The 14,484-nt window shown below is 40.6% G+C and overlaps 1 protein-coding gene across 1 annotated transcript in view; it reads right to left on the reverse strand.

Annotated features, from left to right (window-relative positions):
- USP37 (ubiquitin specific peptidase 37) overlaps positions 1 to 14,484 on the reverse strand; it is a 37,357-nt gene that overhangs the window by 7,105 nt on the left and 15,768 nt on the right. The window contains exons 14-20 of the mRNA XM_075093170.1: positions 14,206 to 14,285; positions 12,676 to 12,840; positions 11,172 to 11,237; positions 9,871 to 10,021; positions 5,818 to 6,070; positions 3,313 to 3,479; positions 1,480 to 1,540 (exon numbers count right to left, since the gene is read on the reverse strand). Coding sequence (XP_074949271.1) covers positions 1,480 to 1,540; positions 3,313 to 3,479; positions 5,818 to 6,070; positions 9,871 to 10,021; positions 11,172 to 11,237; positions 12,676 to 12,840; positions 14,206 to 14,285 — 943 coding nt within the window. The remainder of the gene's footprint in view (positions 1 to 1,479; positions 1,541 to 3,312; positions 3,480 to 5,817; positions 6,071 to 9,870; positions 10,022 to 11,171; positions 11,238 to 12,675; positions 12,841 to 14,205; positions 14,286 to 14,484) is intronic.

Consider the following 14,484-nt stretch of genomic DNA (forward strand, 5'->3'; position numbering starts at 1 on the left):
TGAAGTCCCGGGTGGATGTGAAGTTGAGATTAGCAGGACGCTGCTAAATATATATATATACTTTTTTTTCTTAAAGACACCATCGTACCAGTTATGATTGAGATGTTTTGCCAAAGAGATGCTCACACGGCTTGCCATATTAAACCATCAGATGCTGGATTAGTATAATCTTCTTGGGGGGTTTATAGATGAGTCCCTTTAACTGAGAATATTTTACTGCTACTTTCCACACTTATTCGGACTGTTGTAAGCTAGACTACAGCCAAGAAATGCAGCCACGTAGGTACATCTCTGCATGAAGCACTTGCCACAGGTATTGCTAAACGCCACTTCACCAACGGTCCTCAGATGACTAGTGGTTCTTTGATTGCAGCACTACTGGGAACCTTTCTAAGAGAAATACTACCAGATACATGCTCAAGATTATTACCATCTCCTTGAACAGCTACTGGTTGATGCCTTGAAAATGACATGGTAGCGAGTTGAGAAGCACAAGGCAATGCTCATGTTTAAGTCAAGTGACTGCAAATCAGGAGGAGGAAGAATTTCTAGTGCTGAACTCTTTCTGGCCACAAATCAAGGAAGACCTGAGAGGGACTGGGAACTGAGTCTGCCAGAGCTCATCAGGGGCTAGGACTCAGGCTGAGGGACATTTAAGCAGCATTCAACTTACTCCTCTTCAGAAGCAGATACAGGTCCATCCAGTAATCCCCGAGGGCCTTTAAAGGTGTCTGAGCAACTACAAGTATCTTAACACAATACTTAATTACCCCTCCCTCTTCCTCTTTGGAGCAGGAATTTTCTCTCGGTTATGCTTTGCTCTGCCAGATTGTATGAAATCACTCGCATGCCAACCTCACATAAATGTTAAACAGCGCCTGAGGCTCACCGCACTGGGTGGATTTGGAAAAGACGGATAGCATATTCTGGGTTTCTTTTTTCACCCCCAACAGCTATACCTTGCAGTGAGGTCTGTCTCCCTCCCATCCTGTATCAGATAGAGCACTTACTCATTTTCCTGGGCAAGGCCAGTACATTCATTAATTAGCACCAAAATATCAATGCAAGTAAGAAATAATCCTTATGTTCTGACTAGAGCCATTAGCATGCTGGTTTTTGCTGGGAATGCAAAATTTCAAAGTCCATTTTGCTCCCTCTGTATCAATATTATATATTAAATGTATATTATAATTTAATATATATTACACATCTCTCTTTTTATATATATATATAGGTCTATATCTAATTAAAAACTCAAGAGAATGAAATAAGTTGGTTTTCACATTAAGTTTTTTCTGGCATTTGCTTTCACAACCAAGAGCAAGAAAAGCTGACCCGAGCAAAGCCAAACACAACAAAGCACACACGAAGACAGCACGAAGTCCCAGCTGTCTTACAGACACTCAGGAGCTGCACTCATACATACAGATCTATTTTCCCTCAAAAGCAACATCCTGGAAGAAGTTATATAAGTTTCACCTTGTAGACTTAATTCCGTGGCTCGTTTAAGGTCATCATCCTCTTTTTGTTCTCGTGCCTCCTGATGGGAAGAGAACAAAACTTAGCTCATTGAGACACTTCACTGTTTAAAATTCTTGTGGTGCTCTTTCTCCATTGGAACTGTGCTGCTGTGGTTTCTACAACAAACCTGACATTGTAAATTAAAGGTTCTGTGTGAAGGAATGTTTGCAACCAGCAAGAGTCCAATGTTCTCGTGCAACAGAACCTGGGACAAACCTTCATTAAGGCTCGTCAAAGCTCCTGAAGTTTGGTATGCAGCAGGGTGAGTCTCTAGTAACACCGAACATTTTCTCTGGATCACTAATTTGAAAAGCATCTGAATGAATTCGCAACCCTTCGCTAAGGAAAGCTGTCACTTACACACAAAGCTCCTCACACTTTGGCAAAATTCAGACTTCTTCTGCCCAAAGCCAGCTGAGGACAGAGTCGATAAATCCTGGCAGATTTTATTATTTTTGAGCCATTTGAAAGTAGAGCCAGTGGTTCTGTGTAACAGATGTAATTCACAAAGGTAGGATGCAAAAAGACACCACTAAACAACAGGTATTAAAAATATTACCATGAACAAGTAGCAAAGCAACCTCAACTCAACAAACCCTTGTAATCTTTGGATAACATCATGCCCCTGTTCCTCCCACCACTCTTGAAAGTTCAGAGTTACAGTAAGCCAGTCAATAATATTTAACGAGCTGGCTTCTTAATTCAGGCTTTGAATGCTTTCAGTGCACCTGAACACAGAACCTTAGCTATGTATTTCAATCAAGATAACCACAGCTACTGCATTTGCATGCCTGAATCATTAGAATAGCAGATTTTCACTTCAGAACTGTAGCAGAACACTCAAAGGGCAGTTTTACATTATTAGCGTGAGGCCTTTTATCTCGCTATTTCTAAAGCATTTGGGAACCTTTGTTAAACTACTCAACATCGTTGAATCAAAGCTACATCTGGCATGGAACATACCAACCAGCACCTCATAATGAGTAATGGGAGAGAAAAATCCAAGAGCCATGGAAACATCAGACCTCATAAGGAAAACCATTACAGCTTTAGTATTAATAGAGAGCAGACAAGGGCACCTATTTAAAAAAAGACCTGGCTAAGCACTTGCTTCACTCTCAGCAGCTCAGTTAAACTTGTGGAAATCAGTTACAGGTCTTGAAATTCAAGCGGAGTACAGATGGTTAGCACACAACTCGAGATACTGATTCTGTCCAAGTCTAATTTAAAGGACTTGTTTTAGATTAAATTATTGGGGATCCTTTTTCCAATTTACTAACAGGGAAGGATCACATAAATGCTCAGTTCCTATATTCTTAACTAAGCACCCCCTACTTGCTTGTACCAGACAGATCTTTAACCTCACCTGGCATGGCTGTTCTTAGCCTTTGCTTTGAAACCTGCCTCTTTCACTTTCCGTCTTGACATGACGTGTTGCAAAAAGTGACTGCCAAGGAAGCTAAAGGTGGGCTTGGTTCTCAGTGACAGATAGTAAGAGTTTAGTTGGGTTTATCATAATTTTCACATAATGTTACAAGCCAGTGTATAAATGTACACAGAAAGCTTTGAGAAATCTGCAGATCTGTGATGTGATATATGGTTTCCAAAGCACATACAAAATGTGCCCAGATGTATGCAGTGCTGTCACTCTACTGACACTGGAACTAGAAGAAACCCAAACCCTTTTTCAGAATCGCTTTGCGTTTACTACCTGAACACAAGCTTTTCCTTTTGCCACCAGGTTTCCAGTGTTGGGGAAGATAACTCAAGGAAGCAAACTTTATTTCTTACTTGCTCTTGAAGGCTTTGAGCCAGTGCCTGCTGAAGTTCTTGTTCTTCCCTCTCTCTCTCCATATCGTACTGCTGCAGCCAGTCAACCTCCCCCTGGGAGCCTTCTGGAGTTTTGTTTTCCTTATTCTCATCAAAATCTTTAGTTATCTCGGTGAAATTGGCAGGACCTGAGGAATCAAAGTACAGTTATGCTTCCCTGGGTCTTCTGTTTGTTACCAGCTAAATCCTCTTTAAATCACCACAATCCTTGCAACACAGTGACATCTATTGACAAGGAGAGCTCACCAGCCATAAGAAAACCACACAGGAGTCAAATTGAGAAAGCTCCAAAACACAGTCTTATTTTAACAGGTATAAGATGAACCATTTATTTAATCCCTGAACCTGTTATCTTCTTAGCCTTTTATATTTACCCAGAAACAGCAACTTTAACTAAAGGAAGATGTCACACACTAGTAGGTTTCTCCAGCTGTGAAGCTGACATTTTAATTTCTCTACAAGGAACCATGGATTATAAAAATTTGCATTGCATATTATACCTCAAGTGCTACAGGTGAAGCTACAATCATACGTAAGACAGAGGGAAGCACAGATCTCAAGCACTGTTTAAATTTTCAACTTTTTGCCCCAGGTAAGAGCTTCAGTCTTGCGAAAACTATCTACAGCTTTAGAAGTCCAAGAAGATTATAACTTTAAAGGTGAACTGAAAAGTGAACACTATGGCAGTAGTATTTCACAAAACTTTGGAATGAACATTCATTCAACCACCGCAGCATACACCTTCTGCAGTTACCGGACGCTTTGATTCTCCCATTTGTTTGCAGCTCAGAAAGTCAGGACCCACTCCAACAGCTATGCAGCAATATGTGGAACTATAGTTTTGCCCTACGCAGACTTCAACATCTGCTCATTTGTTATTAGCCAGGATTTTACAAGGCAGTCTCAGTATCCGTGACCTCTTAAACACAAGACCATCAGAACCAGAACTATAATCATCAGTCTAATCCTCTTCGGATGAAAAACAAAACAGAATTTCTTACATCACTTTGACAACTTCCAACGTAAAAAGAAATACTCGCTCGACTCACGCAACCATTAATTGAGGATCATGTAGCAGAAAAGACATCATCTGCCACATCTAAATTAGCCTTTTTTGAAAGCACCACAAATTATTCAGTGATTACAAAAAAAATTATTACTAGCGGTAAAAAGAAATGGACCAAGTTAAATCCGTCATGTTTAGAATCACCTTGTCTGATATAGCAAAGCATCCTCTCCAATTAAGTTTCCTTTAAATAGATTGTGAACTCATGGTGTGTTACGTTCAGCTGCCATAGCTGGTAACTCAACATACACACATATCTCATCTGAATGCCAAACCATATGCTTTGAGTAGTACTTGTATTTTTCAGTCATACACCATCAAATATAGAAAGCTGAACATGATGCTGAGTGTTCAACTGAATTCTTAATCAGAAAATACAGAAGCTTTTATTAAACATACTTTTTGTTTAAGTGTCAAAACAGTTTTCAAATAATTACATTATACTTTCCAAAGAAAACCTGGAGAGACACGTTTATCTGGCCACGCTCTCACAACTCTCTCACACAGCCATAAGCATCGTTAGTGTACACAAAGGAGGGCACAAATGAGGCTGACCACAGACTCCGTTTCCTCATACGCTGCCTTCCAACGTGAAAGCCATCAAGAGCTGTCCATTGAAACAAGCATAATTTTTGGTAATAGAATTGGGGTTTTTGTTAATATTTAACCTCCTGCCCTTAAAAGGGAAGGGGAGCATATTGTGGCCTGTCTTTCCAGGCTAGTGGAATTAAAAATCTGACTGAAAGCATGTAGCACACAACAAATGACAAACACATTTCCTTCAGGCTCCTTGTACTTAACTGTGTTTCTGGGTCAGAGACCATAATTTACATGCTGAGTCTTATGCTTAAGGGTCTACTCTCACATAAAAAAAAAGAGAAAAAAAAGACAGAGCTAAATTCATTAGTAACTAGTGACAAAATAACTGCATTTATGAAAGCATTCTAGCCTTATGCACCCCAGACATCACTCTTGCACACCAGCAGCGTAAGCACAGCTACCGTGCTGCTCAGGCTGCAACAGCTACAGAGATGAAAATACTTTCTGATTATGGAAGATTAAGTTCCAGACACTGTCAAATCTTAGTAAATTGAATTGTCTGGTATGGGAACCAGGGAAATCATGTGTTAATCAGGAGAGGAAAAAAAAAATGGAAATTAACTCTGAAGATGACCTCACCTTTATCAGAGAGGTCACACACATACAAGAAAACACGTTTTCAGAGTTCAATGAATTAAACATTTCCTACACAGGGAAACTGTAAGAAAACTCTGAGGAAGTCGCACAGTTCCAGGAGTGCACTTGCATCCAGATTCTGCCACCACGCGTTACTAACCTGCTGCTATCAGTAACCCACTTTAGCTCGCTACAGTACGACTAAAATGGTTAATTTGCCTTACCTGAGTCTAATGCTGCTTTGGGTTTCTCCATCTCCATAGATTCCAGGCTTTCTGGCAAATCCTGAATTTCGTCGTCTCCAAAACCAGTGTCTGGGCTGCTTGTGGGCTTGTCTTCGTCGTGGCTCAGAGACACAGAAGCTTCCCTTTTGCTAATCTCTAAGACAGCTGCTAGCAGCTCATCTTCACTCATCCCATCAAAACCAGCATTACCCAGCTCAGGTTTATCACCCTCCATTTTACTTCTTTTTGAACCCTAGAGATGAATAGAGCTATGATTAAATGCTTGAGCAAACAGGTATATAACATCAGCTTTAAATTTCTGCGGAGATTTTTTTTTTTAATTTTACTAACCCCAGGGAGTGGGAGCTTGGCTCTGTCAACATTAAACAGATAGTCATATGAGACTCCATGGAGAGACAACCTTTGTAGTTACATTCGCTCCAAGGAATAATATTTAAATATCAACTACAACCAGTTTTTACAGGCCTGTGAGTTAACATACACAAGACAACTCTTCCCTTCTCCTGCCTTTCCTTCAACACATGCTCCACCTTTAGGTTCTGATGAATCCTCAAGCCTCTGGCAAGTAGTGCTGAGGCACAAGTAGCAAAGTTCCGAGTCTGTTAACAAAGGCTGAAGCTGCAACATGAGTGTAATTGAACTTGAACACAGGGATGGCAGAATAGGAACTGAAATCAGGCTGGTATTAAGAGCAATTAAAATTAGGTTTGATGCTGCAGACTCGCCATACAAAATCTTGGGCAGGGCTCTGCAAACCAAGAAAGAAAACAGTTAACTAGGGAAAAGGGGGAATTATTCTTTCCTCAGGAGAACAGAACGACTTTAAGTTGGAAGAAAGGAAAAATATTTTCATCTTAATATGAATTTTTCCTTTTTTAGTTAGTTACTTTCCTAAAAGTGATGCTTATCAACTCCTACACCATACTGATTTGCAACTAATACAGAAATTTCAATCATTTTGATATTAAATGTTAATCAGGAGGTTAACCTCCATGCATACATATTTACACAATTACACTACTTACCATATACTTAGGGGTTTTTTCCCATATTATTTTTAAAAAGGGGAAAATAGTTTCTATCAGAATGTACTTATCCAGGTCTTATTTCAAACTGCATTTGGATGGACCTCAGAACTTAATTAAAATGAACACAAATATATTTCTACTGCTGCTTTTTACTTAAATATAGCAAGGTTTTGATGAGCAAGACTAGTTTTATATACCAAACATTTTATATTAAAACTGGCTTATCAAACAAGATCAACAAATGAATTAGCCAACTAAATTGCTCGTTCTAGACATCATGCCCTCCATGTCAGCAGAACTGACAAATTTAAACCTCTCTTCACATCTATTCATGCACTGAATAAGGAAAGCAGAGTATCTGTTTTTAAACCTTTCTGATTTCTCTCTCTGTACCTGTAGGCTACTAACATCAAAACTGGTCTAGCTCTTCAGCAAGCCCTAGTTCCAGGCACTTTGCCAACAGCTACCACTAATTCAGTGGCTGGACTTTAAAGACTTGGCAGCATCTGTGCATTATTTGAACACAACTTATCTATTTGAAATTATTTGCATAGACACTGAGTAGCTTAGGCTCTAAGACAAGCTGCTTTAAATAAGTATATTTAAAAAGTACTTCAAATACTACTTCATCTGCAGAGGCAGAAATCTCAGAAATTGCAGCTCTGCCCACTTTAGCTGGATAACTGCTATTTGCCCCTACAACCCAGAGTAATCTACACCCGCTGTTCCAGCTGTTCTCTCACACAGCAGCACTCTTTGGCAAGCAGTGCCCCGCAGGGGACACACCAGCCGTATGAAGTGACTGCCAAGCCCCTAATGCAACCCCATCCGCAGCTGCTATGAGAAGCATACCAAGGGAGATGGTGCAGCAGCAGTAATGTCACTTCCAAGGACCAGGACCTCTCAGGACAACACTGAGAAGGACAAGGGATCTGGTTAATGATAACAGGTGGCTGGTCAGGCCTGCGGTTGAGGAGTGGCCAATGTGCATGGCCACAAAGAATGAAGTCACTTAGCTGGAATCATCACCACCACAGCCTTTCCCACCAACAGGCTGGAAAGCCTATAATTAATTTGCTAGTCAAATTAATAGGCTTTATTCCCACAATTTCTGCACTCACAGGGCTTGTGCGATAGAGACTACCTGCACTTCCTCACAAACAAAACTTGAGGAAGAATAATTTAGGACAGTTTGGAATACTTTTTCTGTACATAAGAGGGACTTCAAAGACAAGCTAGTTTCCTTCCTCCACCCGCAACCAGCTATAGATGTGCCATGCAGGACAGCAGTTGCCTACCCTGTTCCCGAGATGTTAAGCAAAGGGTGTTCTGCTTTCTCCTAAAGCAATCCATTCCATCCCTAGACATCCTGAGCATCAGGAACTTCTCCCTAATATTTATTCTAAAAATTACTGTCTGCAATTTAGTCTATTACTTCTTGGTCTATCCATCATGAGCATGGAAAACAGCTCAAGTGTTCCCATTAATTTCTTTCCCTTCCTTGAAGATGCAAGCCCTGCTTAGGTTTCTTGTTCAGCTAAAGACCCAAGTTCACTTGCCTGCTCTTTCCTCAAAAATCTTCCTTTCTAGACCTCTGACCATTCATGTTCCTCTCCTCTGCTCCCCCTCCAATTAATCTGTAACCCTTTTCAGTCCAGAGCCCACAGCTGGATACAGATCTCCAGCTAAAACTCCATGCTGAGGAAAAAAGGAGGGTTACTTCACACAACCTGCAGGCTATGCCTGTCTATACGCTTCTGTTTTCAACCAGCTGGACTTTGTGACCGGCTGTCACCTTTCACGCCCTTTCTGAAGGCCCACTGCTTTCACAGCTCTTCTCATTCCGCACTTACAGGTGATTAGTCCTGCTAAGATCAGCACCTTTGGCCTGTTCCTACCGAACAACCCCTCCTATTTTTATGCAATTTCTCAGATTTGTCAGGATCATTCTTAACTATAGTTCTGAGCTTCATCATACTGGCAGCCCTTCCCAGCTCTGGGTCTTCTGAAAAATTAATACTCATTATACATTTTATCATTCATTAAATACTGAGTGGATCAGGACCCCCTCTTGGTTTGATCTTCCTACCAGATCAGAAACTGTAGATATCTTCCTCTTGTTACCTATTGCTATTCAGCCAGCATTACGCCCGTCCTTCAATGTCATAATTAAGACTACATGTCTCTGCTTGATCAAAATAACCCCATGAACATTGTCAAAAACTTTAGAGAAGCAGAGGTACAGGACACTTGTCCTAAGCACTAGGCCTGCAACACTCTTAATAGAAGAAAGTGGTATTGCAAGATAATCCTCTAAGCCTCTTGTTTTCCCTACTGGGTCATCATTCCTTCCCATACAACTCATTTACCTGCTAATATGCTGCCCTGATAGAGGCAAAAAATATCTTGATGACATTAATCCTAGTCACAATGAAGAGCTCAAAGGCAATTTGAAGTTAACTGTGCCTTTACACGAATGAACTTGATCTCTACACACTTCTATGTGTCCACCTCCAAAGCCTAATAGCTTCAGTTTCTAAAAGTATTTAAAAGGCCACACTTGAAAGGAACACAGATTGAATGTGCAAGAAGTTTTCTCAATTGAACATTTTGCTTTGCGCAACTTGTACTGGATCTAATTTAATCAAGGGCTTTACCGCATAATTTCATTATTGACAGCCCATTATATTTCAGCCTGGGAACAAAATTAGTGAAAGTTACCCAAAGGACTGATAAAACTGCTAAGCAGTTGGTATACGTAACCTGAAAACTCAAGTGCAGTTGCAACACAATTACTTCTGTTCCGCTGGGAACCCAAGACAAATGCACAGGGAGGTCAATTAGCAGAGCACTCCCTTCCAGCACTGCAGTGCTAATTAGGAGAAAAAAAAAAACAACTTATCTTACATCAATTTTACTCACAGTCTATGCTAAGAAAAGCACAGCCCAGACACAGGCACATATAGGATACATGTATACAAAAGTCTGTGGTTTCTTCCCTTACCTTTTCTGGCTCTTCTTGCAGTTGTTGCTGATCTCTGCTCTGTATGTTACACAGCCTTTGGCTATGGGCAACAGAGCGTTTCAATGGCTCCTCATCACTGTCAGAATCTACATAGAGTGCTGCAGAGCTCTTTGACTTGAAAGTGTATTTTCTGTAAATTAAAAACACGGCTATAAAACTTAATGGCATTGTAACTGTTAAAGAAGTGTTACACCCAACTTCCACATCGCAGGGCAGTACAATTTGGGGAACAAACTGCAATGATTGACAATGACAATTTATTAACATAGCAGGCAGGTTTTCAGAAAAGGAATATTTTACTAGGTTAACTGACATACCTACTTAAAGCCTGCAACAGCAATTTACAACATTAAAAGTTACTAAGTGTGTGGCTCTTGTTTCTAAGGCCAAGAATTCTGTATTTTATGATCCAGCAATCCCAGACAGTATTCATTTGAGTTCAGTCCACAGTAACACGTAGAACTCAGCACAAACCATCAGACTTCTCAGGTTTACTAAGCTGGACACAGGACTTCCCACAACATTACTAGGATATAAAAAGCACAAATCTGCACGAGTTTTTCAGCTTTCCTGTTCGCTCTTTCATTAAGACAAATTCTTGCTTCTTTAGAAGAGAAGACAAGGGAGTCTGGGGAAGTCATGACTTCTGCTCAATGAGGAGATCTGGTTTTTAAGTATTCCACAATGCAAAACTATCCAGTGTGTCACCACATTTCTTACTGTATCAAAACGGCCTATAAAAACCATGCCCTCTCATCTTTGCAGATAAACTGAAGGAACTAACCACCTATTCCCAAAACACACGCTGGGGCTCCATAGAGTCAGAATAGAGAAAAGGGCTAGTCTGCAAAATTAGAAGCCATTTTGCTTCTTATACATGTGACTTGCAACTACAAACGCAAGCTAGTTTAAGGTATCTGGCACTGACAAGTCATCCGTAAAAATTAAATCCAGTTCTTATTCTGATACTCAGCCTTCTGTCTGAAAAAACAAAATCATCTCTGTTTACTTACAAGTTCCCAAAGGTTCTCAAAAGAAATGCTAAGATGATGATGTCAGCTAAGCAAATTGTAACATTGATACTAATTTCAGCTAGCATGTAACACCAACAAAACTCAGATATGAAACAACAGTAGCTGAAATAATTTACTACAACAGAAAAAATAGAAAAGAAAACAAAAAGTGGAAAGACTGAAGAAGAAGAATTAGAAAATTTTAAAATGCCTTAAAAATTATCCCATGAAACACCAGGCCATGGGCATTTCAGAGCTATAACTCACCTACAAGGTGTGGAAGTGCTTATAGTACAGGAATTCACCATTTGGGAGGCTTTCAATGGACGGGAACTATTAGAAAAGCAAAGTATTTATTGCAGCAGTTACAGTCTTTAAAAAAATACGTGTTTACTTGTCTGCTATGCACGCAAATCCATGACCAAAGAAACAAGTAGAATACCATTATGTACTTGCTAATTGCTTAGATTTAGAGTAATAACTCCATCATGCTATAAATATACAACAGTTGTTCAAAACCATATATAATCCTTTAAACTTGATTCACTTCTCAGTGATGCACCCTTAGGGACAAGATCATAAATTAAAGGCTTTGGGCTCCTATGTCAAGACAACTCATTCCTTTATTTTTAATTCCCACCAACACTTGAGTTCCTGCTCCCAAACCACAGTCTCCTGCTGGTGTCTGGATCAGCCGGTTTTCTGGCATGTCCCACGTCTCCGCTTCTCCTCCCTTACCTCGATTCTTCTGAACTTCCTGTTCCATTTAATCCTTTCACGGGCTCCTCAAAGTCCGTCACTATCACTACACGTCTATCCACCAGACGGCTGCCAATGCAGAAATCTTTTCTAATCTTCCCCCTCAAACCAGGGCTGCTTCCCTCCAGTCTAGTTACCCTTCCACTCTCTGGTCAATCAGAATGGTTTCAATGACTAAAGAAAGCTGTTTCAAACATACTTGTACCTCTGCTCTGGTTAGCTTAAGCTGTTTGTTGTGCTTAAGATTTCTCTTGTTAAAGCAAACTCTTGGAAAAAATCCAAGAAAATCTCAAACGCCACTAAACGTTCAGCAGAGGGACATGCCATACTCCTGAACTTATATACCAGAAGTGTCCTAACTCACTATGGCTACCACGGTTATGTCACTAGGCAGGGACCACAAGAGACCTGAGGGTTTCTTGTTCCTTATTCTGCCACAGACTTCCTATGTGACAACTGGCACATTTAATCTGTGTCTCAGGACAAGCAGCTGTACAGAAATAAATGTCACAGGGAAAAGGAGAGAGTATTTTCAGCATGTGAAGTGCTCAGATACTACAGGGGCACAGGAAAGACCGAAAAATGAATGATAGCACAGGAGGTACAAGTGGAAATCAGCAAAAAAAAGTGGGATGATATGTCTCCTAAGCAGAGTTAAGTGTGCTGTGAAGGAAAAGGTAATCTAGATTATTTTGGACCGAGAGCCATAAATTTTAGAAATTACTAACAGAAGCTCTCTTAAAAAGGACGGAAAGTTATTTTCAAGGAGACAGAAGAATATTATCTTACCGAATATTCCCTAGATAGCGCCGCACCAACTCATCCTGCTGCTTCTATGCTTCCTTTCCATATATGTTCTCATGATGGCATCATTACAAACTAGCAGTGCACATCTAAAGCTGCATAATTTTAATGTTTCCTTGCCCAGACATCTGGAGGAGATCTGACAACTGCCTACCTTGTGGCACACGTGCTTAATGTGGCATGAATCAATCACAAGTTGTACACTTACATTGCAGAAGGGACGCTCCATCCCAGCGTCAGCGGCAGCCTAGTGCTTTCTGTACAGTGTGAAAGTAGGGTCAAGTATCTTGGAATAACCACCTGCTGCCCAACTTTATGATTCAGAGACAACGCTACATTGAAGCTGTATCGTTTCAGATGAAGAATCAGGACCCTGAGAGATGACAGAAGGACAAATGTTAATCTCAAGAGAGAAGTCAGAGAAAACATATTCAAAATCCAAGAAGCCCTGTTAACAAACTGCATTCACCTGACTCCATAAAACAGATTATTACTTTGGGGTGGTAAAGAAACACTATCCATCTCTTATCTGGCAAGAGACAGGTAATTACTCTCCTGTCTGTCACTCAACTTCGCGCAAGGTACAGAGCGCAGACTCTGCTAACTCAAGAAGCTTCCTGCTTTAATCTGCATCACTTTGCTCTTTAGTCAAGCACAAGCAAACAGCTCTTTACCAAAGAGCTATTTCTACTGGGCAGTGAGAGATAGGAAACAACTGAAATATTATCATTACAGGCCAGAATGCTAGTGTATTACTCCCAGATATTCAAGACTGTAATGGAGGGATCACACAGCTGCCCAAAACTGAGGGGGAACCGTGCCTAGCACAAGGTGTGTACTTAGTTTATCTGTCACAACACTTTCTCTTTGAAAGAGCTTTTGATCACAACAGTATAAAACGCATGAAAAGGCCTCCTTACACTGAGTCTTTTCCCTTATGCTGTGTTTTCTATTGTCTATTTAGATCACACAGCTGTATCATCATGTATGTTGTGCTAATATTCAGAAACTGTGATGAGGGTTTTGCAGTGCTAGCATAAATACACTATTTAAGCAAAATGCAAGCTAACTACCAAGTTACTGGGTTCAGTATGAGTATACCTGGGACAAGAACATAGGCCAGATAAAGTAATCCAACAGACTTTGCTCTATATCCCATGAGAAAATGATCCCTACCTCCAAGCACTTCCACTCTAAATAACGAATTAAACCCAACCATGAGGTCAGAAACTATTGAGTATGCCATTAGCCCTCAAAGAGTTTGCCGTCTTCCTCAAAGTGCCATGCTTACTGAGAGAGAAGACAGGTGTCAGCACTGGAAGAATTAATTGATCAAAGCAAAACCCTCTATATACCTTCTGGTACTAATGCCTCCAACTCGGTCCTGCCCATCAGGTCAGCTGAGCACAAAATATTAAACTTCCAGAATATATTTACTGTTCCACTTCCCTCACATCCCAGAAACCCCAGGAAAAAGGGAAGGGGGAAACTCAGCCCTCCTTGTGTAGCAACAGGGAGAAAGAAAGAAGTGCTGCAGAGGGTGCCCAAGAGAGCTTTTTTTAGAGGGAAACTGAAGAACAGCACAAAGACTACTGTCTGCATATGCATCTTTTTCACGTGCTGACCACCGTACATGCTGTCCTACCCATTTTCCCAGCTTCACTCTTTGAAGGACTTTTGCTTGTACTTTTGTAACATGTGCTTCCAGGAAAGAGAGGAGGCAGATGCCAACATTTACCTGGGAAGCCTGTTGAACTTGTGTGTGACAACAGCAGACTTCCCGTTGCACTTCTCACAGGAATACTCAATCTCCTCTGCCTGTTCCAGAGAACAGAAAAATGACTGGTGGAACACATCAAACAGATCTCAAAAGAAAGCACACCACTTTTGGCCATCAAGGAAGTTCTTCAAAACAGCAGTTACACTTAAAATTATAACCACCTTCAACATGACCTAACAAGAGGGCATCTGATAAGAGGACAGGTAGCAGAGCTTGCAATTTGACAACATATTCACT

This window comes from Phalacrocorax aristotelis, chromosome 5 (genome assembly GCF_949628215.1).
Source record: "Phalacrocorax aristotelis chromosome 5, bGulAri2.1, whole genome shotgun sequence".
Classification (NCBI taxonomy): domain Eukaryota; kingdom Metazoa; phylum Chordata; class Aves; order Suliformes; family Phalacrocoracidae; genus Phalacrocorax; species Phalacrocorax aristotelis.